This window comes from Melitaea cinxia, chromosome 14, assembly GCF_905220565.1.
Source record: "Melitaea cinxia chromosome 14, ilMelCinx1.1, whole genome shotgun sequence".
Classification (NCBI taxonomy): domain Eukaryota; kingdom Metazoa; phylum Arthropoda; class Insecta; order Lepidoptera; family Nymphalidae; genus Melitaea; species Melitaea cinxia.
This window is the reverse complement of record NC_059407.1, coordinates 2,879,245-2,905,947: the sequence shown is the minus strand read 5'-3', so window position 1 is coordinate 2,905,947 and position 26,703 is coordinate 2,879,245. Positions and strand designations below refer to the sequence as shown.

General features: G+C 32.5%; 2 protein-coding genes across 4 annotated transcripts in view; one reads left to right on the top strand and one right to left on the bottom strand.

Annotated features, from left to right (window-relative positions):
• The window catches only part of LOC123659622 (protein FAM166B-like), a 39,901-nt gene extending 27,215 nt beyond the window's left edge, over window positions 1-12,686 (top strand). Inside the window, exons 2-5 of one of the 2 annotated variants that reach the window (XM_045594824.1) lie at window positions 9,276-9,377; window positions 11,242-11,385; window positions 11,898-12,094; window positions 12,454-12,686. In XM_045594824.1, coding sequence (XP_045450780.1) covers window positions 9,276-9,377; window positions 11,242-11,385; window positions 11,898-12,094; window positions 12,454-12,686 — 676 coding nt within the window. Of the gene's footprint in view, window positions 1-7,166; window positions 7,426-9,275; window positions 9,378-11,241; window positions 11,386-11,897; window positions 12,095-12,453 lie in introns of those variants that run through there. The other variant, XR_006744044.1, reaches the window with a different exon arrangement.
• Window positions 12,687-14,247: 1,561 nt separating this feature from the next.
• On the bottom strand, window positions 14,248-26,345 carry LOC123659618 (RAB6-interacting golgin-like). Of its 2 annotated transcripts, XM_045594820.1 has the most exons (5): window positions 26,264-26,345; window positions 22,816-23,037; window positions 16,866-17,316; window positions 15,239-15,379; window positions 14,248-14,861 (listed from the first exon to the last, which is right to left on the bottom strand). In XM_045594820.1, exons 1-5 carry the CDS (start codon window positions 26,313-26,315, stop codon window positions 14,585-14,587), a joined length of 1,143 nt encoding a protein of 380 aa, XP_045450776.1. In that variant the 5' UTR covers window positions 26,316-26,345; the 3' UTR covers window positions 14,248-14,584. The 2 variants fall into 2 exon arrangements, with proteins under 2 accessions (XP_045450776.1, XP_045450777.1); XM_045594821.1 differs by lacking the exons at window positions 22,816-23,037; window positions 26,264-26,345 and adding an exon at window positions 18,155-18,406.
• Between the last annotated feature and the right edge of the window lie 358 nt (window positions 26,346-26,703).

Sequence of the window (26,703 nt, the reverse complement as noted above, 5' to 3'; positions counted from 1 at the left end):
TGTACAAAGACCTATTTACATGCCCGTTCTTGCACTTCTAAAGCTAGCTAGATGCAGCAGAATAGCTTTATTCCCACTTCCTGTACTGTTTAATTATACATTAAAGTAAATAAATATACAGAAAGCATTAACGTTTAATATATTATTCTACTGGTAAAAAATATACCCTCGAGACACTCCTAAGGTACTCATTGAAGTCAATTAAAAAAAAAAAAACAATTTAAACTTTGGTTTTTCTTTTCACAATCTTCTAAACGATTAGGTACTAAGCTACATTGGCCGTGAAATAAAACCATAAACAATACATTATTTTTAATTCTTTGTTAAATTTTAAAACTAAAATTAAATTAAATCTCCATGAAATATACAAACTGACCTTGCGCGATAACAGAGCAGTACCTATACGTTTTTCATTACTTTGCTCAATTATGTAAACCAACAATCTGCCGTGCTTTGGTAAAAGACATTCAATTTAACTTGACTTCATCTTTTTTTTATTTTAACTCTTTTTCATTTCCTTTATGATTACAATTGTAAAAAATATAATTAAACCTTTTTTATATAACCTACTTCATTTATTACGTATATTAACATTGATTTAATTCAACCATATCTAAAACTTTTAAAAAAATTCTCAGATATAGATATTTAAGATTTACTGCCTTTTACCTCAGTCAGGCAGAAATGGAGAGTAGCAGAATACCTACTGTATTTAGACCGGTAGTTTCACTGCAAATATTAGACAAACAAACATAATGGTAGATATTTTTACCGTGTGAGCGATATGATTTCCGCAATTCTTATTTATGAATGAAAGAACAATGGTCCGTTTCGTAATACTACTTTCCTTAGTTACTGTTATTCTTTCCTTTGATTTTAATCGACGATGTCTTCTGTTCGACGGAAAATGTATGTATAATTTTTTACCAATTATCTGTCATTTTAAATGTATAACTTAATTAATTACTCTAATCAGCGTGTAATTAATTTGAACGAAACTAAAATGAAAAAAAAAATTAACCAACCCGTAATATCCCACTTTTTTGTTTGGCAGATAACTTCTTTGAGCGAAATCCGACGAGTAGTTTTTGAGCTATCCCTAATATTGTATGTACTTGTCGATGTAAATCAAAGTTCTTTTTTTCTGTTTGAGAACAAACACAATTAATATAGAAGTTCAACAATTATCTGCCCCAAGTGAAAATCAAGCAGTTGTCCATTGGTTATTAATTCGTTAAATTTCAGGCGTATCTCACTGTCCACGGTACATGCACCCCTATCATACGAAATGTGATGGGCAGACTATGTCGCAACGGACATGTGATTCCCCACTAGTTTATGTCATAGGTGTGAAATTATATCATTTGATTCAGTAAAACACTTAACAATCCTCCTAAATGTTTTGAATGAAAACTCGACCTTACCAAGTAGCTCCGGCTACCCAACTCACTACAGAAACACAAAAGTACTTGGGGGACATCCATTAATTACGCGAGCTCAAAATGGAGGGAGGGTTCCAGTTAAATCTCACCAAATCTCATTTAAATCGAAGTTCTTACATCGACTTAAAAAAATATGAAATATAAAAAAAAAATTTGAGTGTTCATTTTGCCAGCTAAAATAAATCTCATGGCTATTAAAATCATTTAGTTTTGCTTTGAATTTTATTTAATTTAAATAAATTAACTATAGTATACTCGTACTTGGATAGTTTATTATTTCCCGTCAATCTCTATTATATTAAGCCGGGTCCAGACAAATCTCACTAAATCTCACCTAAGGGGGGGGAGCGGTCCAAATTGATCGAAAAATAGCTCATGTTAATAATGGATGCCCCCTTGATTTTTTTTTTCGACTTAAAATTTAGATGTTTCCCAATGTTTACTTAAGGATTTTTTTAGGATATACTTGCGGCTGGTCTAGGTGCGACTGTAATGGCGACTTATTGTTAGACGAGCAAGTCGGTTTTTGCGTAAAAGATAAAGATTGCAGCTTGTATCCAAGTAAAGCACCTAAACGTAACAGTCCGAACGATCGACGTGGAAGGGACCGAAGAAAGTATAAATTCTCGAAAAAGGTTGAAATTGACGAAGATGAGTTAACTGAACTTATTTAATTTTAAATGCAGTCCTGCACTTTGGCATACGTGATTACTTTCTTAATCATTTTATTTCAATAAAATTATGTTGTGATTCTTACCGCATGTTTTATTTTACAATACTTATCAAACAAAATGTCATTGATGGGTACTTTTATTACTAATTATAAAACTTCTTTTAGTTTAATTGTTTTACCCAAAATTGTTAATATAAATACATAATTAAAAATTACTGTGTACATAATTACCTATTATCGACTTCTGAAACCAAATCATAACGCTTCAGCCTGTAATATCCCACTACTGGGCATAGGCCTCTTTCCCCATGTAGGAGAAGGATCAGAGCTTAATCCACCACGCTGCTCCAATGCGGGTTGGCGGATATATTCCCTACTATGAGCAACAATCGCTATAAGGTGTACATGATAACAACCGGGACCGACGGCTTAACGTGCTCTCCGAGGCACGGTGGGGAGACCCACAAGGTCTGCACAAACACCCAGACCACGGCAAACACCTGTATGGCCTATACAAATGTTTGTCATGTGCGGGGATCGAACCCGCTATCGCTAGCGCAACAGGTACAATCCATGGCTGTAACCGTTGCGCCAACGCGGCGTTAATCATAACGTAGGTACTTAAATGTAAATGTTTTGATAAAGAAATTACTGCCTGGGTCGAAAATTCGAGACCAAGCCACATTCCTCTTACAGCTTACATTTACGTAACAGCCACTGTAACATCATAGTTTCAACTAATCACTACATAGTATAAAACAAAATCGCTTCCCGCTGTCTGTATGCTTAGCTGTTATGCTATCTTTAAAACTACCTACGCAACGGATTTTGATGCGGTTTTCTTTAGTAAATAGAGTGATCTCAGAGTGTTTATATGTATAATACATGCATAATATAGTAGAGGAACACCGATAGTTTTAGAGTTTTCTTTTTTTATGTTTAAGGTTTTTTTATGAACACTTACGGTCTTTAACGGTTTAAGTGTATTTACAATGAGCGAAGGCTTAGACTAGCCCCTCAATAAACTGGTTCACTATGTAGAAACGGATCGCTTCTAATGTGATGTCGTAAATAAAGCATTTTTTGCGCATTTATTATATTTATTTTATATTTAATAGGTATATCAGCTTTGCACCCGTGCAAAGCCGGGCCGGGCCAGGTTAGTTATTTATGAATTTCAATAATCTACGAAACGAACTTATGTACGACTGATGCAGCAACCATTGAAATATAACCAAATCAGTACAACCCAATAAACACATTTATAAAAAAATATCCAAAAGAAACATCTTACAATCATTTACATGCGCAATGAACACGTTTATTTTTTGTTTTTTTTTTTTTTTTTTTTTTTTTAATACCTAGCTAGTATCATTTAATAATAATAAATTAGGATTTATGTATTTGAAAAAAAAAATTACATTTCATACAAAGTCAGGATCGTAATCGTAATTATATAAAACAGATAAGTTACAAAACAGTTGATTCTCTGTAATAGTTTGCGTGACAGTTAAACAGTCGATAACAATGTTAAGTTAAATTGCTGAAACAAATTTATACTTTAACGTACTATTATGTACAAGAAACACGTGAACTTAGTAATAATTGCAACGAAATTACTAAGACGGAATAATTATTAACCTATGCCAGATCTGAATTTTTAAATGCCGAGTTTTTACTTACTTATTCTGGAAATAACTATACAAACAAATGTATACTTACGCTTTGTCACGTTAGTATATAAATTTTTAAAAAGTTAGCGTATTTTTTTTTCTAAATTCAAATTTTATAAAAATGGTTAGGTGCCTACAGTTTAAAATTGTAATTTATTCCGTGAAAATTAAACTTAAAATTTTTCAGACAGTTTTTTCTTTCATGCTCACGGTACTACAATATTTTTGTTTAACTTTTTTACTAGATTCATAAGATTCTGGTCGGTAATATAAAATCATTAAATTATTTAAAATACGTTCATTAATAAAAATTAATATTAAATATTATCATCAAAGCGATTTTACGCTTTCTGTAAGAGAATTCTCGTATCAGAGTACAAAAAATGCTTGTATTTAATTCTAGTAAAGCTGTGTGGCAGTAAAGAATATAGCCACCCCCTCTCTTCCCGTGGCTGTCGTAAGAGGTGACTAAGAGATAACACAGTTCCACTACGCCCTTGGAACTTAAAAAGCCGACCGATAGCGGGATAACCATCCAACTGCTGGCTTTGAAATACACAGGCCGAAGACGGGCAGCAGCGTCTTCGGTGCGACAAAGCCAGCCCTGTGGTCACCAACCCGCCTGCCCAGCGTAGTGACTATGGACAACACACATGAGTTTACGCCATTTTGGCGCGAACTTGTGGAGGCCTATGTCCAGCAGTGGACATAAGCCTCCACAAAGCCTGCGATAGCCTACAGTGATGGTGATGAATTCTGGTAAATCTATTTTAAAACTAACAATCCTACGCAGAATGATATTCAAACGTGACTAATCTTTTTGAATTTCTATTTCTTTTTTTTTACTCTCGTCAACTTATGTAAATGGTAGGGTTTTAGTTAAAAAGTATATAAAAATAACATTTATAAAGTGTTGTTCAAATTGTTGACAATTGTTTCAAATTGTGGACAAAGACATCGCCTGATTGATTCAAAAATGTCATAGTTCAATTTTGTTAGAGCTTTGAAAAACCAGTAGGAAAGTTGGATTTGATAAAACAATTATTTTTTGTTCTTTAAAGTATAAACATGGAGTCATTCTTTAATGTGAAAAATAGTTCATCTTTTCACAAAATTATAATATAATTATCACTATAATTATGGTCATTATTGAAACAAAGGATTACCTAATATTTACTTTTCATATACGAGTATAGATAAATACTTATAACGCACGCTTTGCTTTAAGTACAGAATTCGACAAAAAAGTGAAAGTCATATCTTGCGCATATTGATTTCTAATTTCAATTTGCAGGATTGTGTCGCTTTTTAAATTCCTTTTTAATTTAAAAATCATTATACCTTTTTGGTAGAAAATTTTCGAAAGCGTGAAGTGTATTTTGATGCAGATTTACAACTTTAGCAGCACTCATACCGACGCAGACTCTTGACAAATTAATTAAAACCTAGCAAATTTTATGTAATTTAACTGAACTATAATATGCTATGTTATGTATTATTACGTGTGTACAATGCTGAAACAATTCATGGAATTATAGGTGATCAATATTCTTTCCTGTTTTATAAACTTTGTCATACAAATGGCAGTCTAAAAGGCAATTACAAGAAAGAAGTCACCGCGATAGATACACGATGAAGTTACTTTTGGTGATATTTTTCCTATTGAAAGTTATTCATGCTTTATATTATGCTAAAGTCGGCAGCCCTGGATGCCTAACATTTAATAACACTTGTGAGTATTTTAAATTAAAATAATATAACATTTTTGTTCGTATACAAAGTATACCTACCTACTATAACAACAATGAGTATTAAGATAATAATCTAATCCTAAAAGTAATTAGCTTTATTTTTGCAATAGTTTTCAAAGTTTTAATTTCAGTCAAGTTAAAAAACCTTGTTAACGCTACACGCCCACGTGAATTAAATACGTCCAAGAAAAAATTGTTAAAAGTTTAGCGGTTGCGTTAAATACAACTTTTAATTATTTATTAGTTGTAAAACGTAATAAAATCCGAACTATAGTTCATTGCAATTTAAGAACTTAATTAAACTGTTAGTCAATAGGAAAACTTTAGAGGCCATAATGCTAAACTAATTTTACTTTTGTAATTATCAAATACTATTAAGTTGTTGAGTGATTGTTTTAGAAGGACATGATAACCACTTACTAACATACAACAAACCATTGTACAATATACAACAACGTTAATAAGAACATCGAAGTAAGATATTAAAATAGTCGTTTTACAGTTTATTTCATTTATAATTAACTAACTTTACCCGCGACTTCGTTCGCGTGGAGTATCTAGAAACTCATCATTGTTTTAACGGTGTGCCGTGTGATCCTGATTCCGTGCGATTATGTGATAGTAATCATATGTTGCTACGTGACCTCCTATATATTATTTTGGGATTTTTGTTGTTTTTATTTAGCCTATATGTTGCTCCACAAGACTACAACCTCCTATATCTTCCAGTGTAAGATCCATAAAAATTGATTCAGCCGTACCGAAGATTAGCCCGGACAAACAGAAAGATAGTCAGACAGACAGATAGAATTTTTTTTAATCTATTGTTTCGTATTGATAATTATACTCTTGAACAAAAAAGTTATTTTGAAATTACAGACAGACACTTCAATTTTTTATTTATATGTAGAGATTTTAACACGAAGCGTACAATTAATTATACAACAAAATATAATTGTGTTTGCTCGCAAACGAAAAAAAAAACCGACTTCAATTACATCGACGAGTAATACAACGTAGATCGACGAAAAAATATTCAAGTAACTGCGCGTTATCAAAGATTACTCAAAAAGTAGTAATCAGATCTCAATAAAATTTATATGTGACCACATGACAAACATCAGCTTTCGATTAAATTAAAAATTATTAAAATCGGTACACCCAGTAAAAAGTTATTGCGGATTTTCAAGAAGTTCCCTCGATTTCTCTGGGATTCCATCATCAGATCCAAATAAATTTAAATGGGACCAATTGGCACACACCACCTTTCGATTAAAAGAAAATTTGTCGAAATCGGTCCACCCAGTCAAAAGTTCTGATGTAACATACATAAAAAAAAAAAATACAGTCGAATTGAGAACCTCCTCCTTTTTTGGAAGTCGGTTAAAAAATGTACAATAGGCGGTTTATCACTAAGGAACGATCTCTTCCAGACCACCAAAGTGGAGGAGATAATGTGATTTTAATAAGAACATTCAAAACCACAGCTTTGTACATAGAGTAATTTCAATATTCTGAATTATGTAGCTATATAGTCAATTTGTATAGATATAGTCAATTATCTGCTATTACTTTTCATTTATAAGAAATAAAAGGATCTTTTACTTTACTTTTTGTTTATATTCAGGTGTAGAAATGTGCCCAGAAAACATGCACAGAGTAAACAGCGAATGTCGTCCGACACCATCGCAGAGGACTTGCGACGAACCTGTCGCAGTGTCTATGGGCGTCATTTGCGATTGGTCGCGCTGTGATTGCGATTTCCCCTTTGTATTGCACTTGGCTTCGGGATATTGCTTTGCTTATGAAGATTGTCCGTAGTACATAAGCTGCTTAAGTTTTATTTTATAAAATTTTATGTAATAAAACATTAAATTTTTGAAATATTTAGTATTGCTATATTTTCTTTCTTTTTTTTTAAATAACCTTATATATTATCATTATTCCCGACATAAATTCCTCGAGTAAATTGAAAAATAAACCCTGATTTTAAATTGTAAATTACAAATAAAAGTATAAATAATACAGTAAACTATTCATTAAAAACAATTATAACTTTAATGAATCAATTCAACAAAAATTAGCTGAAGTTAAAGAAAAAAGCTTATTAAAATCAGCCAAAAACTAGCGAAAATAACAAATAATTCATCATCATCATGATTTCAGCCTATCGCAGTCCACTGCTGGATATAGGCCTCCCCAAGTTCTCGCCAGACATATACACAACATATAATAACAAATAATACGTCTACAAAAATGTACCTATGTGTTGGGACCACTCGCTTACGAACTCGTTAAATAAAAAAAAGATGCAAACAATTGTACCTTGTTACATAAAAGTACCTTATAAATATTTTCAATTTTTTCTTTGCTGTGTGGCTATGGCACTATAGAATATAGCCACCCCCTCTCTTACCGTGGGTGTCGTAAGAGGCGACAAAGGGATAACATAGTTCCACTACCACCTTGGAACTTATAAAGCCGACCGATGGCGGGATAACCATCCAACTGCTGGCTTTGAAATACACTGATCGAGGATGGGCAGCAGCGTCTTCGGTGCGACAAAGTCAGCCCTGCGGTCGCCAACCCGCCTGCCCAGCGTGGTGACTATGAGCAAAACACATGAGTTCACGTCATTAATGTCCAGCAGTGGACTGCGATAGGCTGAAGTGAGTTGAGTGATTTTCAATTTCTACCGTTAGTTCACTATTGTATAGACGGAAGAATGTATGAAGAACCTAATATACGCGTTTCGCTTTCATGTACAAAGTAATGAAATGATTAAAATGAAACTTCGTATACAGATAATAGGAGATCCAGAGTACCACAGACACATGGGCTACTTTTTATGTCGACATTCCCACGGAATGAATTATTTGAGTGAAACTGCGAAGCCCTATAATCATAAAACTTACTCAAATTTTCATTCGTTCGTAAAATATTTTTTATTCATCAACTGAAATACAATTGTTTTAATTTGTACTTAGTTGATGACACTTGATTTTAAAAAAGGGTAATTAATTACCTCAATGTCTTGTTATTAAAGTGGTATTGATCTAATTTCGTATCAGTTGGATACTGTCACGAAATCTCAATTATTTTCAACCAAGGTATAGAACCTGTTTTAAAGTATCGAATATCGCAATTTTAGATAAGATTTACGAAATTGAACGCTAACGCCAGATCCATTTCCAAAATAAAATTTATTTCGTTATATTTGAAATTGCAAGCGTCTGATATTTTCTGGGTTGATGGCTTTATCGATAACTTTAGAAATTCATTTTCGCACGACATGAAATCAACTTATATAACCGTTTCAATATAATACTTAACATACTTTTATGAAAATATCTATGATATTAGAACATATATTTATAAATATTTCATTTCTATCAGTAGGTACACAAATAACTCACGACAAAATCATATTTATAATTTCTCGTCATCGGGACAGACTTTGATTTACTGTTTTTTATACTTGCTCTTATTCTCATACAAAGAATGGTAATGCCCGTTCTGATTAAGATATTAAATAAATTTCTGAGTATTCCATAAAACAACAAATAAAGTAACTTATTTGTTAATATACTCCATAGTTGATTTATTTGTTAAAAATTATTTTAAAATTAGCATACAGAGTTCGAAATATTTTTAGTTTCAGTTTTAAAATGTAAACAAAGAAACGTGAAAATAACAACTTTTTCCATAATATTTATTTTAAATAATTTCTTTCCAGATACACAGGTCATTGTCCCCTGCTGAAGTTTCGCTACGGAAAGTGCTACGGCGACAACACGCGACAGATTCTCAAAGAAATACGTTCCAAAGGATTGTTTAAGTAAGAAATATAATAACATTAAACATAAAATAGTTGTTACGTACTTTTATAATGTGGCAGAATGTAGAATATTATATATCTAATATATAGACTTATACGATTTAAAGATGATCATACTTATAACTAGCTGTGCCCGCGACTATTTACCCGCGAATTATTGTTCAGTTCACAGAGTTATAAAAAAATTAAAATGAAAGTAGCCTAATTTACTCCTTATTACATCATCTGTCTGCCAGTGAAAGTCCCGTCAAAACCGGTCCAGCCGTTTCAGAGATTAGCCGGAATAAACAGACAGACAGACAACAGAAAAAAAATATAAAAAATGTTATTTTGGTATAATAGGTATCGTGTACGTGTACCGTGTACACATATGAATTTCATTAAAAGCGGTTATTTTATTATTACAAACAGACACTCCAATTTTATTTATTTGTTTAGATGTTCATGTTCAAGTAATTCCTCAGTGGAGTTAAAATCCATGGATTGAAGTCAACGAGATTTATTTAAATATTTGTAGCTAGAAAATATTAAAGCTTATGACATGATCCAGTTAATAATAAAAAAGCTAAATAAGTATAAAATAAAAGTATAAAATAAGTTTAAAATAAAAAAGCCTTGTTTAAGAATTGTTCAATTTTCCTCAACCAGTCTCACTAGGATAGTAAAGTTCAAGGAATATTTTTAAATAAAAAAGGTTAAATTATTATTAAAAAAAAAACTTTATTGTTTGAAGTACAAATTATTGTTGTCAAAATAACAATCAAAATCATTGCCTTAAAATATGTATCTTATAATAATTTATGACTGTATTACAAACTGTAAGTAGACAATTTATGGTCTACGAAAGTGCTACGCAAAAATTATATGAGCTTTGTAACGACTCAAAACGGTTTATTAAAATCGTATAGTTACCTTTAACTGTTAAGGTTTAGTATTTTTAAAAGCTTTTATTTAACTTACTAAGCTTTTATTAACTTAATGTTGTTAATGTGGAATCTAGCAACTCAATTTTGAAGCCTATATCTTTAACGGATTTAGCTGAAATTTTGTATACACGTTTATTTGAGGTGACAATTTATGTTTAGTTATTTAACGACATTCTAAATCCAACATGGCGTCCATGCCCAAGATACCGAAGTAGTTATATTCAATGCACTCATAATCTGCTACAATATGAGTCGCAAATGAATATACTTGCTGAGCTCAAAACATGAAGTGATGTCACTCTGAATCCAATACGGCGGAATTTTAAAGATGGTGGACTAGTTACTTTTAATGCAATCCTACAATACATACTGGTTACCAAATAGTAATTCGAAAAATAAAATGATGTTGTTCTAAATCCAATATAGCGGATTTCTAAAGATGGCGGCTAAGTTTTTTTATACATCCCTACAATGTAGGTATCAAATGAAAGTGCTTGCTGACAGTAACTCTAAAAATAAAGTAACTCTGCTTTGTAGCCAATAGCTGTCCTACAATATGATCAAATGTAAGGGCTTGCGTAGTGACTCGATGAATAAACTGATGTTATTCTAAATCCAATATGGCAAATAAACATTTTCTTTAAAACTTTTACTATCAACATATAACTTCATTACACAATTTATATGATATCAAAGCTTGTCGCGAAATTTACCTACGTAGATAAATACGTAATTCATATAACTTAATCTTATCTTAAAAATTTCATAATTTTCAAAATAAGTAAATACGTGTACTCGAATCTCGCGACCAACTTTGTTATCATTTAAATTAAAATTTATTTAATTTTTAACAGTACCTATTAATGAATATTTTATTCACTTATACTGTAACTAGATGTAAAATTATTTAAATAACTCGAGCAATTTTTTTGTTCTAGTAAGCCTATGCAATATCGTCCTGGCGACAACTACGAACTAGACAATATGCCGCGACGCGACACGCCTAATCGAGAATACAGCAGGCACAGACAGCCTGCCTATATGACTGGCTACACTGGATACGTACCGGGAATGCATTTCACGTATATAATCACTTGATACTTCTTTTGTAACTCTAAACTCATAATAATTGAAGCAACATATTAATGGCACAGTGCTGAACAAATGCTTTACTATATAAGCGAAAATTTGAGCGTCTACCACTTATTTGCAAATTACAAATTATTTACAAATTGTTTGATTACATAAAGACTAAAAATAATTTAAAGAACGTACCTAAGTAGGTATTAGGCAGCGACACGGAATCTCGTGTTCCAGCCCCTCTTGAACTTGACCCGTTTTTATCGTCAAGTCATTTAAGATAATTTAGATAAAAGTAATATAAAAATAAAAAGGCAACTTAATCATAGAAAAAAAAATTGATATTAGGTTAACGACCTCATGCTTATTTTCGCAATATTTTTGCTCGAATAATGTTGTATTACAGTAATAAAGGTTCTATTTAACTATTCTATCATAACGCTTTGCCTGATAAAAAAAATATTACGGAGACAAACAAAAATTGAAAACGTATTTTTAAATATCTCCCCAACAGATATGGAAAATCTTACGGTCGAGCGGCAGACGATTGCATGGCAGACTTCACCGAAAACCAACGCGACATGCGACGCAAAGCAGACTTGAACCGGAGTTTCATTCGATCGAGAAGCGCTCCCAAAATGGAAACCGTGCATTCGAGAGACGAGATTCGACGAGATCTTAACAGATTCATAGAGATTAACAAATATAAAGGTAAAAATGTTTGCTCGCAAACGAAAATAAAACGACTTCAATTTAGATCGAGTAGTAAATACGACACAGGTACACGAATAAATAGTTAATAAAATACGCATTATTAGTGATAATTCAAAAAAAACTCGTTAGATCTCGATCAAATTTGAACTGAGACCAAAAATGACAAGCACTAGCTTTCGATTAAAAAAGAGTCATCACAAAATCAGTACTTACACCCAGTAAACATGAAAAACATACATTCAAATTGAAACTCTTCATTTTTTGTAGTTAAGCTACAAGGGTTGGAAATTTGATTTTGTTTCTTTTAGCGACCAACTAATCAAATAATTAATCGTATTATTTTTAATATATTTCAGATAACACAATATCACCAGAATTCCCTCCAATAGCGGGTTACACTGGTCATATTCCACGTATAAAGGGCTCAGAGGCCTCACTCAGTCAACGTTACCACTGCGCTGCGAAACGTGGCTTAGAACTAATTAAGATGGAGAGAGACAAAATGAAACAACTACAAAACGCTGACGCAAACATCAAATCGATCTTAAAAGACAACGAAAAGAAATATTCGTATTGGAACTGGGGATAGCATACAGGACGAAGAATGTTCTTCACTAAGTGTCGATGAACATTCTTCGACTAGAAACTAATCAGTATTTCTTGTTACAGTATTGTGATTTCAGTGTAGCTGCATTGTTTTAAGCGAAAGTAGGTAATGAAAATTTTAAGCCGAGCCATAGTGATTCATAGAGAAAAATCGACCTTAGTAGATTGTATCGTAACATTTTTTTATCAATCGTAATACAAAAAAAAATAACTTCTTTTTTGAAGTGAAACTTCATTAGGTGCATGAGGGGTAAAATTTTTACGGATTAAACGCGTCATGGCGCGAATTTTTAAACGTCACGTTGAATACACCGGTTCTCGTTCGATCACCGAAGTTAAGCAGCGTCGGGCGCGGTCAGTATCAGTACTTGGATGGTTGACCGCCTGGGAACACCGCGTGACGTTGACTTTTTGTTTTTTTTTCAATTCGTTTTTTTTTTTTTCAATTAGTTTGCCAAATAGGTTTTACTTCTAACATGTGTACTTTGTACGTACGCATTTTTTGTACGTGTACCTATAGTATATTTTTCTGTTGTTATCAAGGTATTATTTATTTATGTAGGTATTTGTGTACATGTAGACTAGCAGTAAATGGATAAATCATTAATTTTTACTGTTCAATTTAACGTACTTTTGAAGGGTAGCACTTGATTCATACATTTTTTAAACGAAAGTCCCGCTACTTTAGTTATTTATGCATTCCCTTGTTCATTCTGTAAATGTTATTTTATATATATATATATATATATATATATATATATATATATATATATATATATATTGTAGCATTTATTAGTGATGTAAAAAATCAATTCATGTATTACAATTTTGAATGTATTTGACCTAAATTGTACTTACAAAGCGTAGTAGAAGACCTTTTTAAAGCATTCAAAGAGTATTTATAAATACTCCGAATTTGTCAATGCTTTTCAATTTTTATTAAATCAGTTGTTATTTAATGTTATAAGTGTAAGTAAAAATAAAATATGGCCATAGTAAATTAATTTTATTGAAAATGTTACTATCATTATAATTACTATTACTTAAAGTTAACTATTTTTAGAAATAAGTAACATACAAAAATAGAGTATATTTATTGTTTTATTATAATTTTAACTGTAATAATAGGATTTTTCAGTACAAATATCTAAGTAAAGTTCACGAAATGGCAGACCAATTTTTATGTATTATTATTATTAAAGCAGAACCTATTATTATAATAGTATAGGTACCAAGATATATATATAGAGCGTTCGAATCCTATGTTCCTTCGAATGTTCCACATGAAAAAAATCCTAGCGTGATCTATTCACCTACAGAACCCATTCGAAGAAACGCAGTTGCGATTCGAACTTCCTGTATGTGTTATATTAATGAGTATGCCCATGTATTTTTTTTTAAATAATAAATTGTATGTTTCACTGAAAACTACTTAAATCTCATAAAGTTTAATTATTACAATAATATAATACAATTTCTTATATGTATATAACATTATGTTGTATATAATGAATTGAAAAAAAATTAACTTAACATTTATTTATTTTTAACATTCTCACAAATCATATTTATAGTTTTATTTTCGCTTAATCTAGTAATTAATAAAATTATTAGTCTTCTAAGATGTCATGTTTAACACGACTACATGTAATATTGAATAATAATAACATTAAGGTACTTATAATACGGCACATACATGTAAATTGCACCATTATATATTTGGAATAAGTTAATTCGTTGTTATGACAATGAATGTTAAACCTTCTTACAAAATTATGTTTTTGATTCTACGGAACTTACCTTAATAATAACAATCGCGGTAAGTTCCATAGAATCAAAAGTGTTTATAGTGGTCATGAAAGTTTAAAATCATTTATAAAATTATGTTTGAGACATCTCTACCATTTTTCCTGATTTTTGATCAACACCATCGATAATTATTGAAGAATCATTAATTGGTGTAGTTACGCTATTTATGGCATTTTTTTTATCCATGGCTAGTTCGAGCATCAACGTTTCTAACTTCTGAGCCTTTCTTGTTTCGTTGTGAGTTATCAAAGCACATAAGTGTTCGGTGAGGAGCTCCTTTTTTTCTTTTTCTTTTTGTAAATTGATTTTAGCTTGTAGGAATTCTTTTTCTACTCTTAAATAATGTTTCCTGTAAGTTATCATTGTGTATATTTAGTAAAGATTTTTTTGTGTTATTTTAATTATTAATAATTTTCTTGGTATATGTATCTGACTTTCTAGCTCTGTATTGTTAATTGGATACAAATCTGTTTTATTTTTATATTAATGTTAAAATCATTGCTGATACTATTTATTTTGAATAAAAATTAATGCATAGTTTTTTTTATTTCAATTAAAATAAAATACTTTATATCGCTAGTTGTCACTAGCTGGTGTGTTGATAAATCAACTTTTTTTTTTTTATTATAAACTCGGTTGGCAATATGAATATAACACTATTCTATATAATTCAATAGCTCAAGGAAAAAAAATCGTTTATTATACATTATATTAAACATTACTTACTCAGCTTCTGAGTAACTGATGCACGCTTGGTCTATTTTCTTTCTTAAAACGGCAACATCTTGTGAAAACTGTCCATCTAAGATCTGTAATTCCTTTTTTATTTTTTCCAATTTCAAAACCTCTTCTTCTGTTTGTTTTGTCCTGAAATATTTTATTTTTTAATTTAATTGAATTATTAATGAATGATTCCTAAATATAAGAAAAAAAAATTATGAACCGCATGAGTTTGCTACCATTTTTCATATAATTTTGATAATTTAAATGAATAAAAATGAATCTCTAAATGTTGATAAGCACAAAACTAGAACAAATGGCGGGATCCATTTGCCTAATTTTAATAACTAGTGGTCGCCCAGAGGTCAAAATTCGACCATAACTAATTTAAATTATAAATTTGAACATTATTAAGGTTCTGTTGTCAAAGACTATTATACTTCTATAATAAAATAAAAAAACAAGAGTATATATGCGTGTATAATAAATGCTAGTGTGTGTAAATCTTTTTTTTATTGGTTTAATGTATTTTTTATACATAATTAAAAAAATACAAGTACTTATTATTAGTATCTAGTACATACTTCTTCTCTATATAAACTATAAGTGTGCGAAATTTCATACTCCCCCGTCCGCGTAATTTTCGTAAAAAGGGGTACACAGTTTTTGCTTCACGTATTAATACATAGATATTTTAAAAAGATTCTTATGTAATAAAAAAAAAGAAAAACTCCAAAAATTTAAAAACAAAAAATTCTGAAAACAACAATTATTTAAACTTCACATATTCCTTAGTTTGTAAGACAGGAAAATGTACGTCGGGATAGCTTCTAATAAAATAAAAGAAAACAAAATTTACCATATTGGTTTTGTTAATAGATAAGCAAACCTGTGCATTACAATAAAACATCAAAATATTTTATTACACTACTTCACCACAAATTTAAGAACACTGCGAGATAATGCTATATTTTTTGAAATGAAAGATAGTAGAAATGATAAAAAATACTTGAAACATTTTTGATAAGTTTAGTTTGAATAGTTACTGAGATAAAACCTAGAGAGTAGTTAATATTAGGATGGACATTTTACATTAAATTTCAGGTGTGCAGATAAAACAACTATGATTTTTGTCATACCGTTAAATGTTAAAAACAAAAATACTGTTGTATATGTTACACTTTTTACTGAAACAGGTTTGTTTAAAAGAACAAAATTATAAATTTTCCATTAAATTATATAACTTTATCATTATAAAAAAATATATTATTTCAATAAAAACTTCAAAAACTAATAAATGTATATATAAACTAGACATTGGTTGCTCTTGCCAACTTCTTTTGTAATTTCAAACTGTACCTATGGATTATAATGAACATATATATTAAATATTTCATTAATTGTTATTTAAGTAAAACTTCTTTATGCACGCTTTGGGGAATAAGCTGGTGAATGTGTGACGAGCGCCTTACGAAAAGTATGATCGGGCGAGACAAGCGGACGTAGAGGGAGATATAAGTTAATGAAGATAGAAAGAGAGAGTTATATTAAGTTTAACTTGTGTGGTCTAAAGCACACTCATTCTTTTTCTAACTAAATATTGTACATTATACAAGTAAATGAAATACCATACCTATCAGCTAAAGCTTTAGCGAGCATCTCTTTCCTTTTCTTGTTCTGTTCTTCCATTAACTTCTGTTTCAGTTGTAATTCTTCTAACTTTACTTTATGACTCGCTAATTCATCTTCAGTATAATTATCAATACATCTTACAACATCCGGTGTAATATTGGAACTATTTCTTCTACTAGATACATTGGAAATATCTTCTTTAATTACTTCTGGAACGTTTTCCTCATTTTCATCCATGATATCTGTATTTACAATGGAATTCTCAGTTTCACTGTCACTCAGTATATCAGTTCCTGGTAATTTGAGGCTGAGTTTGCATTTGTCAAAAGCAATATCTATAGACTCATCGTAAGGCAGTTTTTCTACAGGTAATTTGTATTGTGGTAATGGTCTTTTTAATTTTGAACCAATTTTGTCTATCTTCCGAACATTCGATGTAGTTATCTGTGGACCTGAAAGACAATGTTTTTATAATATTGTTTCAATTTTACATTGTTATTTTTATGATATAAATTAGATTATTTGATTATTTTGGTGATAAAGTTTCTAACTAACTTTACTAATATACAGAATAGATTTACGCGATTTAAAAATAACAAATCTAAAACTAGATTTTAAACAACACTCAAATGTAATTTCACTTATCAGTAGCATCCTACTACAGTATAACACATGTCATACATTATTATTTCATCTTTAAATGATCATAGGTTAAAAGGGATGAGTAATATAAATTATAACTTTTATGCAGTTGATGTCATACTTTGATCATAGTTATAATAAATATACAAAGAAATGAATTATTTAGTACCTATTTTTTTTATTTCATAGTGTAATAATAACTAGGTATCAATCAAGATAAATAAATAAATAAAGGCTTCACACTCAACGGCCCCCAGTAGAATTTTCTCCCGTATCGGGGGTCTGGAAACACACACAATACACATGCACAAACGCTCAGACCACGACAAACACCTATATGGCCAATACAAATATCTGTCGCGAGCGGGGATCGAACCCGCGACCGCCAGCGCAACAGTCAGTACTGTGACCGCTGAGCTAACGCGTCGTCATACATTCCCTACACAAAAAAAAAAACTTAAGTGTAAAAATAAAGATGATCTTTTAATAACCTTGGCGTACCGGTTCCCTCTTAAATAAATATACAACAATAAAACTATTTATAACAATAAGTTTGGAAAACATACCATGTATGTCTTTCTATAATAAAAAGGTTACGGTAAAAGCATGGGAAGTTTAATAAAATTTAAACGTGAGAATCAAATTTACCGCTGTTTGAGCTAGATTCTGTAGATTTCATACGCCTAAGATCTTCTTCACTAAACCCAGTAAAGGACATAATGAAAACAGAATCAGTTTACATTAATGCCAAAAGCACAGCTTCTTAATTATTATTTTTTTTTTTTTGTATTTAATATATGTCAAATACTTTTAAAACACACGAAACATCATAAATACTGAATTGAATACGTGTATAAATAATAATGTATAACAGAATCTGACAGTTGACACTGACAAAATAATGATTAGGTAGGTATAATGTTGTTTTAAAATTTATCCCCAATAGGATTAGGTAGGTATATTGTATTATATATATTATAATTGGATACGTTCCACTGAACGACCGCAACGATTGTAACTAGTCTTGGGTAGCATATGTACGATGTACTAAAAGGTTACGTTACTTAGTAAGGTACGAAATGTAATAGTACCAAACGTCAATCGCTATTCGGACCTAATCGGAGTAATCGTAAACTGTAACAGTACTATCAACTATATAATCTCTATTACTCAAACTACGTTCACCGGGGTCCGATGAGTTTATATTGTACGTCTATGGGTCCGAGTATCACACTGTCCGACTGTCTGATTGTCCGACTGTCCGAGATGAAGTTATTCGAACGGCGTTCGTTAGCTCTAAAATGAAACAGAGCTATACAGCAGAACGGTACGAACGAACGATTAATGTTGAAGTTACATCGCGTAGCGCATTCTATTCATTTCGCGTTTTAACCCTTTCGGACCTGTTGGTATGTATATGTCCCATACTTCAGATGACTGTTGGGACATAACATCCCATGGATATGCAACTGAGGACTGAGACTCTAAATTTATTTTATAAATGGGATTATACATCCCATATCGTGAATGGATCTTCACTTTATATATTGACAATGGTAGTTTTTATCTGGCAACATTATTTTTTAGACAGTCGTAATTTATAAAGGTCACGGAAAAGACGTTACATTTTTGATAATAAATATAAGTGGTTTTAAAGCTGTTTTCAGGTAAGTTTTTTTATTTATTACGTTCTGTAAACTAACTAATTTATGTTAAAGATATTTTCTTTGCAAAATATTGGGATTTTGATAAACAATTTTGGTTTTGGGACACTGGATCCCATCAGTCTTTTTTAAACTTACTTAACCTTAGATTAAAGGAGATTTCATTGCATTATGCTGATTTATAGTTTATATGGAAATAATGCTTTTCATTGCTTTCTTTTACTACTTAATACTGCTTTTCGCTGCTTTTGCATGATTGTGTACTTGTTTCAGAATGTCTTCAAAACGCAAAATTATAAAAAAAACGCTGAGAGAAGATGAAATTAGTAAATTCTTAGACGATGATGATGACGATGAGACCTCTTTCGATGAATCTGTTGGTAGTGATGACTTATATGTTCCACCGCAAGACTCACATGATAGACGTACCTTTGAAAATGAATCAGATAGTAGTATTGATGGTGATGTTTTGATTGAACTAGAAGACCCACTAATGCAGGAAGATGAAGAGATGATTAGTGCAAGTACGGATCATATTGAACTAGAAAGTGAAAATAGGGAAGTGCAAGAAGATCAACAGATAGAAATGGAAGTTATTAATAAAGTTGTGGGAATAGAAGATTCGTACGAAGTATTACAAAGACCTTCGACTTCAAATACTAATATTGTTTGGGGCCCAGTAGAACAATCCTTTACACCGCGAAAATCCGTGAGTTTACCAAGAGTTTGCCGAAGTTCAGATTTATTCTCGAGTGATTCCAAGCCTCTTGACATATTTTTGAAATTTTTCCCTAAAAGTTTAATAAACTACATTGCCCAAAATACTAACTTAAGAATAGATAAAGCAAGATCACAAGTAGGAGATAGAGATGCTAGAGCTCGCAAACGAAGCTATATGACAGCTACAGATGGAGGCGAAATAATGATAGTTCTGGGTTGCACCCTAATTATGGGATATAACCAACTACCTTCATTCTCAGATTATTGGTCTACTAAACCTTCACTTGGTAATGCGGTTATAAAAGCAGCTATTAGTCGCGATAGGTGCAAATTTTTGCTAGGAAAACTTTATTTTACCAATCCTGAAAAGCCTCCTAATGTAATAAATAAAATTTATTATATAGAAGACATAATGAATTGTTTAAAAATAACGTTCAAAAAGTACAGAGAAGATAGTTACATACAAAGCATTGATGAGTCAATGACAAAGTTCAAAGGCCGATCGTCTCTCAAGCAATATATGCCAATGAAACCCACTAATAGAGGAATAAAAATATGGGTACGAGCTGATGCTACTACGGGATATGCTTATGATATGAACGTTTATGTTGGAAGAGACTCAAATGCGACTATGTTACGACAAACACAAGAAATGACACTCGGAGAAAATGTTATTCGCACTCTAAGTGCTACCATAGAAAATCCAGATACAACACTTTGTTTTGACAGATTTTTTACTTCAGTGACACTAATGAACACCTTTAAATTTGCTTGTGTGGGTACATGTAATGTATCTCGCAAAAATATGCCTAAGATCTGTCCCGGACAAAAATTCAAGCAAGGTGAAATGGCATTTGTTGAGAACGGTCATGGCACTATTGCGGCTAGATGGCAAGATACGAAAGATGTTGTGATTATGAGTAACTGTCATGATGCCACGAGAACTGAAGTTCAACGAAAGTTGAAGAATGGTATCACAATACCAGTACCAGCACCAGAAATGGTCGCGTTTTATAGACGTGCAATGGGTGGTGTTGACCGAAATGACAGAATGTGTGGAGAGTCACGATTTGAACGGAAATCGACGAAATGGTGGAAGAAAGTATTCTACAGGCTTTTGAAAATGGCAGTAGTAAACTCTTGGGTAATATACAGAGAAAAGGTAAATCTAAAATGCTCTATGAAAGATTTCATGATTGATTTGGCTGAGAATATGGTAGAATACGGAAAAGATATAACGGGAAACAAAAGAAGACCTGTGAATCCAATGCGACCTACTGGAGGTGTGGTAGGTAACCATTTACCCATCCAAACCGATAATAGGAAACGTTGCATTTCATGCACAAAAAACAAAAAAGACACGCGCACTTACACCAAATGTAGTGCGTGTAATAGCTTTTTATGTAAAAACTGTTTTGCATCATTTCACCTTTCTTGATGCCCATTTCTTCTCTAAGTATTTTGCCCTCTGCTCTCGTTTTTTTTAATTTATATAATTTTTTATTGCCTTAAAATACTAAGCAAACATGATGTTTTTTGATAACATTCAATAAATAGTAAATATAGCATTATTGTTTTATTTATAAAATTAAATTTATAATATTTCCAAAAAATGTATGTAAAACCTACTCAAATACAATAGGTTTCAAGACTGATGGGACGTATTGTCCCATGGTTAAAAATCTAGATTTCAGCCATTAGAAAAAGTCTAGATAGTTTTTATAGTAATCTTATTTCAGTATAAGTATTTTACAACGTTCTAACGCGTGAAGATTCATATTTTAAGTTTCAGTCTAAGAACTGTACCCCTAGGCCGAACCGAAAGGGTTAATGTCCCCTTTTTAAGCAAAGTTTTATGAACATAACGTAAACTAATTCATTTTACGTAAAAGTATTTCTTTTTTGTTATAGTTTTTGTTTAGCGTAGGTTAGAAAGAATTGAGAATTTTAGTGATTTAAAAAACTTTTTAAATACACTTTTACGTAAAAGGAATTTGTTTACGTTATATTTATGGAAATCAAATAATGTGTATAATGAGGTTTGTTATTTTACAATCGTATAAAAATAGTGCTAGAAGACACAAAAAATTAATCAAAATGATGAAAAAAAAGTATTTCAACCTGTGCACCGTTTTGTAGCCAGGTACCATAAGTACTAATAAGGTGTACTGGTACATTTTTCGAATTGTACGAATAGAGCGCGCATCTGACAACGTCCGATTAAGCCCAAGACTAATTGCAACGCCCTTTTTATCATTGCACTTAAGTCCTAAGGCCCCGTGGTCGTCGTGAGCGATCGCTCGACGTCATTGATAACGTCACTGTTCGTGACCACATCGCACCCACTTCGCCCACAAAATATAGGTGGGTCAGAGTTGGCTTTCATCAAAATGTGGCGGGAATTCGAAAAAAACTGTCAATGTCAAATTGTGAATGTGATCAGAATGTCACTGACAGTCATTGATGACGTTACTGTTCGTGACCACATCGCACCCACTTCGCCCACAAAATATAGGTGGGTCAGAGTTGGCTTTCATAAAAATGTGGAGGAAATTTGAAAAAAAATTGTCAATGTCAAATTGTGAATGTGATCAGAACTTGATGAACTTTCCGAACTTTTTTCTCTCATTCGTTTCGTCAAAAACGCAACGATACATTCACGGGAATCCATTTTGAATTAAATTTTACTCCAATCCATGTGAAATATTTGCTTACAACCTCCACAGCTGGATGAATTTCTATAGACTATGTTATGACCTCTGTGTTATCTTATGTGGTGTGCAAGATAATATATCTATCTATATTTTTTTTCATTCGTTAATACCCACATTAATATGTGACCAAATTATACTGTTTACGTAACGCACAAAACGAAATCCACTATATGTAGATTTTGTGTTTCTAAAATTACTTGGGATATAGTACCTGACAGTTCATCAGACGACAACAGCAAGGTTGGAACAGCCAACTTGCAAAGTCTGTTTTTTGGGTACAGGAACTGTTCCTGAAAGTGTCGACGGCAAATTCTTCGAGTTTTGTAAATAACGGCACTGTTCAGCCTTTTAATATCACCCCCTATTTTCTTCACCCAAGACTGAAATCTCTCGGCCTCTTTTTCAGGATTCGGAAAGTAATGTAAAGGCACCCCTGAAATAAAAATTAACTAAAGTGAACATGGATTAAGGAATTATATAAAATTAAAAACCTAATAGAGTTTTGCCAGTATTTACAGTGCTTTTTTATTTATTCAGGCTCTCGACTATGCAGTGTGGTTACAGCATTACAGAAGAAAGCCACCCCCTCTCTTCCCGTGGGCGTCGTAAGAGATGATTAAGGGATAACACACTTCCACTACCATCTTGAAACTTAAAAAACCAACCGATGGCGGGACAACCATCCAACTGCTGGCTTTGAAATACACAGGCCAAAGACAGGCATCAGCGTCTTCGGTACGACAAAGCCAGCCCTGTGGTCACCTACCCGTCTGCCCAGCGTGATAACTATGGGCAACACATATGAGTTCACGCCATTTTTGGCGCGAATTTGGGAAGGTCTATGTCCAGCAGTGGACTGCGATAGGCTGAACTGATTCCCCTAAGATTAAGATATATTGTAAAAAGTCTGTTGCTCTATTGGTAACCGAGCCAAAATGTTAATACTCTATATAAAAATAGATGTTTTGAAGGTGTTTATAATTTATTATATATTTATTCCCCTAAGATTAAGATATATTGTAAAAAGTATGTTGCTCTATTGGTAACCGAGCCAAAATGTTAATACTCTATATAAAAATAGATGTTTTGAAGGTGTTTATAACGGTAACCTAAAAGAGTATGAGGTAAGTAAGTAGTGTCATACTAGGTACAAGGCAATACTAGTTATCACAGTGACTGTTACTTTAAAATATCAGCGATAAATACCAGTGACAAAATACTAGTTTCCTAAGTCTCAACTACTCGATATTGGTATTCTAAAAATACTACGTTTATCTCACCTTCTCTTAGGATAAATGCTAAGGTACAAGCGAGATGGAGATCATATTTTCTAAAAACTATAGGAACGAGAACAAGATGGCGTGGCGCTGAATGCTCACGTATTAAAAATATTACTTTTATCTCGCCTCCTCTTAGCGTAAAGCCGTAAACTCTTGGGCACGAACGAGATGGAGATGATATTTTCTAAAAACTATGACAATGGAAACTAGATGGCGCTGCATGTTCACGTATTAAAATACTACGCTTATCTCGAATCCTCTTAACGTAAACGCTTAAGCACGAGCGAGATGGAGATAATATTTTTAATACTTGCAAAAAATTCCAATAGATACTTAAGTCTTCGGCACAGATTGTAATACTCACAGGCTTTGGCCACAGGTATTTTCCTAAACCAGTCACAATGACAACGGTCTCCTACATGAGTCTTGCAAAAACAGTAGGGGGGTACGTCAGATTAATGGTTGCGACTTTCTTTTCAATTTATGGCCGCCAGAGGCATGAAGATAGATATGTGTGCTGTGCACCAAAGACAGAATAGCATTATGTCTCTTTTCCTAACACACATAACGCATTTATGTTTTAAAATATAACCAATTACAATGAAACGTCACTCAGTATAACCAATTACAATGAAACGTCACTTGGTATAACCAATTACAATGAAACATGCGCAGTACACACTGCGTATCGCACTACGTGACCGCACCCATCGATAGCAGTGACGTACAGCGGCCTTGACGCGAACGAAAAGATATGACACCATCTTACAATCTCTCACTATTGAAATTGAGGTCCGTTGCAAGACATGTATATAAAACCGTGACAGTTACAGACTGTGACTTTTAAATAACGAGTGTAACGAGTATACCAGTGACGATAAATAAGCCTAATGCCTTAATAAACTACATACATACATACATATAATCACGCCTCTTTCCCGTAGGGGTAGGCATAGACCACTTCTTTCCACTTGCTACGATCCTTATATACTTCTTTCGCTTCGTCCACTTTCATTATTCCCTTCATACATGCTCTTCAGTTTAGGATACTCTTATCCTGGTCTTTTTCAAGACATCCCTTATTTGGTCTCGGAACGTCCGCCTAGGTACCCCTTCCAACCCTTCCATCCACATTCGCCTTATACACTTTTTTCGTCAATCGTTCTTCACTCATTCTCTCGACATGACCAAACCATCTGAGCACACCTTTCTCAATTTTTGTCACTACATCTTCTTTCAGACCACAACATTTCCTGATCTCACTATTTCTTATCCTGTCACTCAGTTTAACTTCTATCATACTTCTTAACGCTCTCATCTCAAGTGCATTTATTCTGCTTTCATGTTTCATCTGCCATACCCAACTTTCACTTCCGTACATGAGTGTCGGAACCAACACCCCCTTATGCACAAGCAAACGAGCCTTGTTAGACACCCTCCGACTGCTCATAAATGAGTGCAAAGCTCCATTCACCCTGTTTCCTGCATTCACTCTTCTTCAATATCATTCTCACACTTTCCATATCTTGTAAACTTTGAACCCAGATACACAAACTCATTCACCTGTTCAATTTGTTCATCTCTAATCACGATATTGCAGTCTGTCACTGCCTCATCTCTTTCAAACACTATCATTTTCGTCTTCTTTACATTCATCTTTATTCCCTTTCTTACAAAAGCTCCACTCATATCAGTTACCATCTCCTGCAACTCCTCGGGCGAAGACGCAAGTAATACTTGATCATCATCATAGAGAAGATATTTGACGAGTAACTTATTCATTCTCAACCCATTTTCACTTTTTTTTAAATCTGTCAAACAATTCTGTCAAAAAAAAATCTGTATAAAAAACACTCTAGGGGTAGGGCAGACCAAAACCACGTGGACAGTGGGGTGCTCCTATTCGGTTTTGGGTATTTTTCGAATTTCTATATCAATATTCTAGCACGCAATGTTACTAATTTTATTAGAATATTATGTCTGACGCGTTATTTTGTTTAAAAGTGTCTATTTGTCAGTCGTTAAAGGTCAGTTCGTATCGTATTTTGATCTTGCAGTAAAGATCGTTTTTACGTAAATTTGTTAGAAAATAACGTGTGATAGTCGCAGTACGGAGCATGAGTACACTTCCCGCAGCACCGGAATTAAGGTAGAGTCAGAAATAACAAAAATTTAACCTCCCAAAAAAAAATCTACCTGTAATGTACATGCCTTTGGCCAAACACTTTTCGGCTATGCACCGCAAAGAAAAAACCTGATCCGCACATCCCATTCCCTTTCTAAATCCTTAATAAACTGACATGAATTAAACTTAAGCATAACTAGTATCATAACAGTTATTATGAGTAATTTTTATTTTTACATACATAGCATACTCACCATCATTTGCTACTACTGGGCATCCAGGAACACAACAAACATAGCGAGGCATGTTGGAAAATGTCAATAACTAACACAAATACGTATGGTCCAAACTCCATACGGATGGCCAGAACACAAACAATTTCACAAAAACAGTTAATGCTGAAATATTATTACATTACGTATAAACTACAAAAATACTTGAAAATACCGAAAAATCACTAAAATTTACGAAGGAATACGTGACGTAAACGGCGCTTTTGGGCTTTTTTGACAACTTTTTAGTAAGTTATGGAAGTCAGTTAAAAAGTGGTCACAACACACTGAGATTAAAAGTTCTTGGCTTATGAGATAGATAGCGCATTCAAAGTAAAAATTCCAAGGAACTTAAAAATTCACTTATGTACCGAAGTTACCAAGGGCATGTGCAGACTGAAGTATATCGGATACGAATAATG

Bases quoted from the DNA above. Each gene is read 5' to 3' on its own strand.
- LOC123659618 (XM_045594820.1), bottom strand. From the start codon at position 26,315: ATGCCTCGCTATGTTTGTTGTGTTCCTGGATGCCCAGTAGTAGCAAAT. The intron at 17,317-22,815 runs GTACTATATCCC...ATTGTCTTTCAG, and splicing joins GTCGTCTGATGAACTGTCAG to GTCCACAGATAACTACATCG. The intron at 15,380-16,865 runs GTATGGTATTTC...AAAATATTTCAG, and splicing joins GCTAAAGCTTTAGCTGATAG to GACAAAACAAACAGAAGAAG.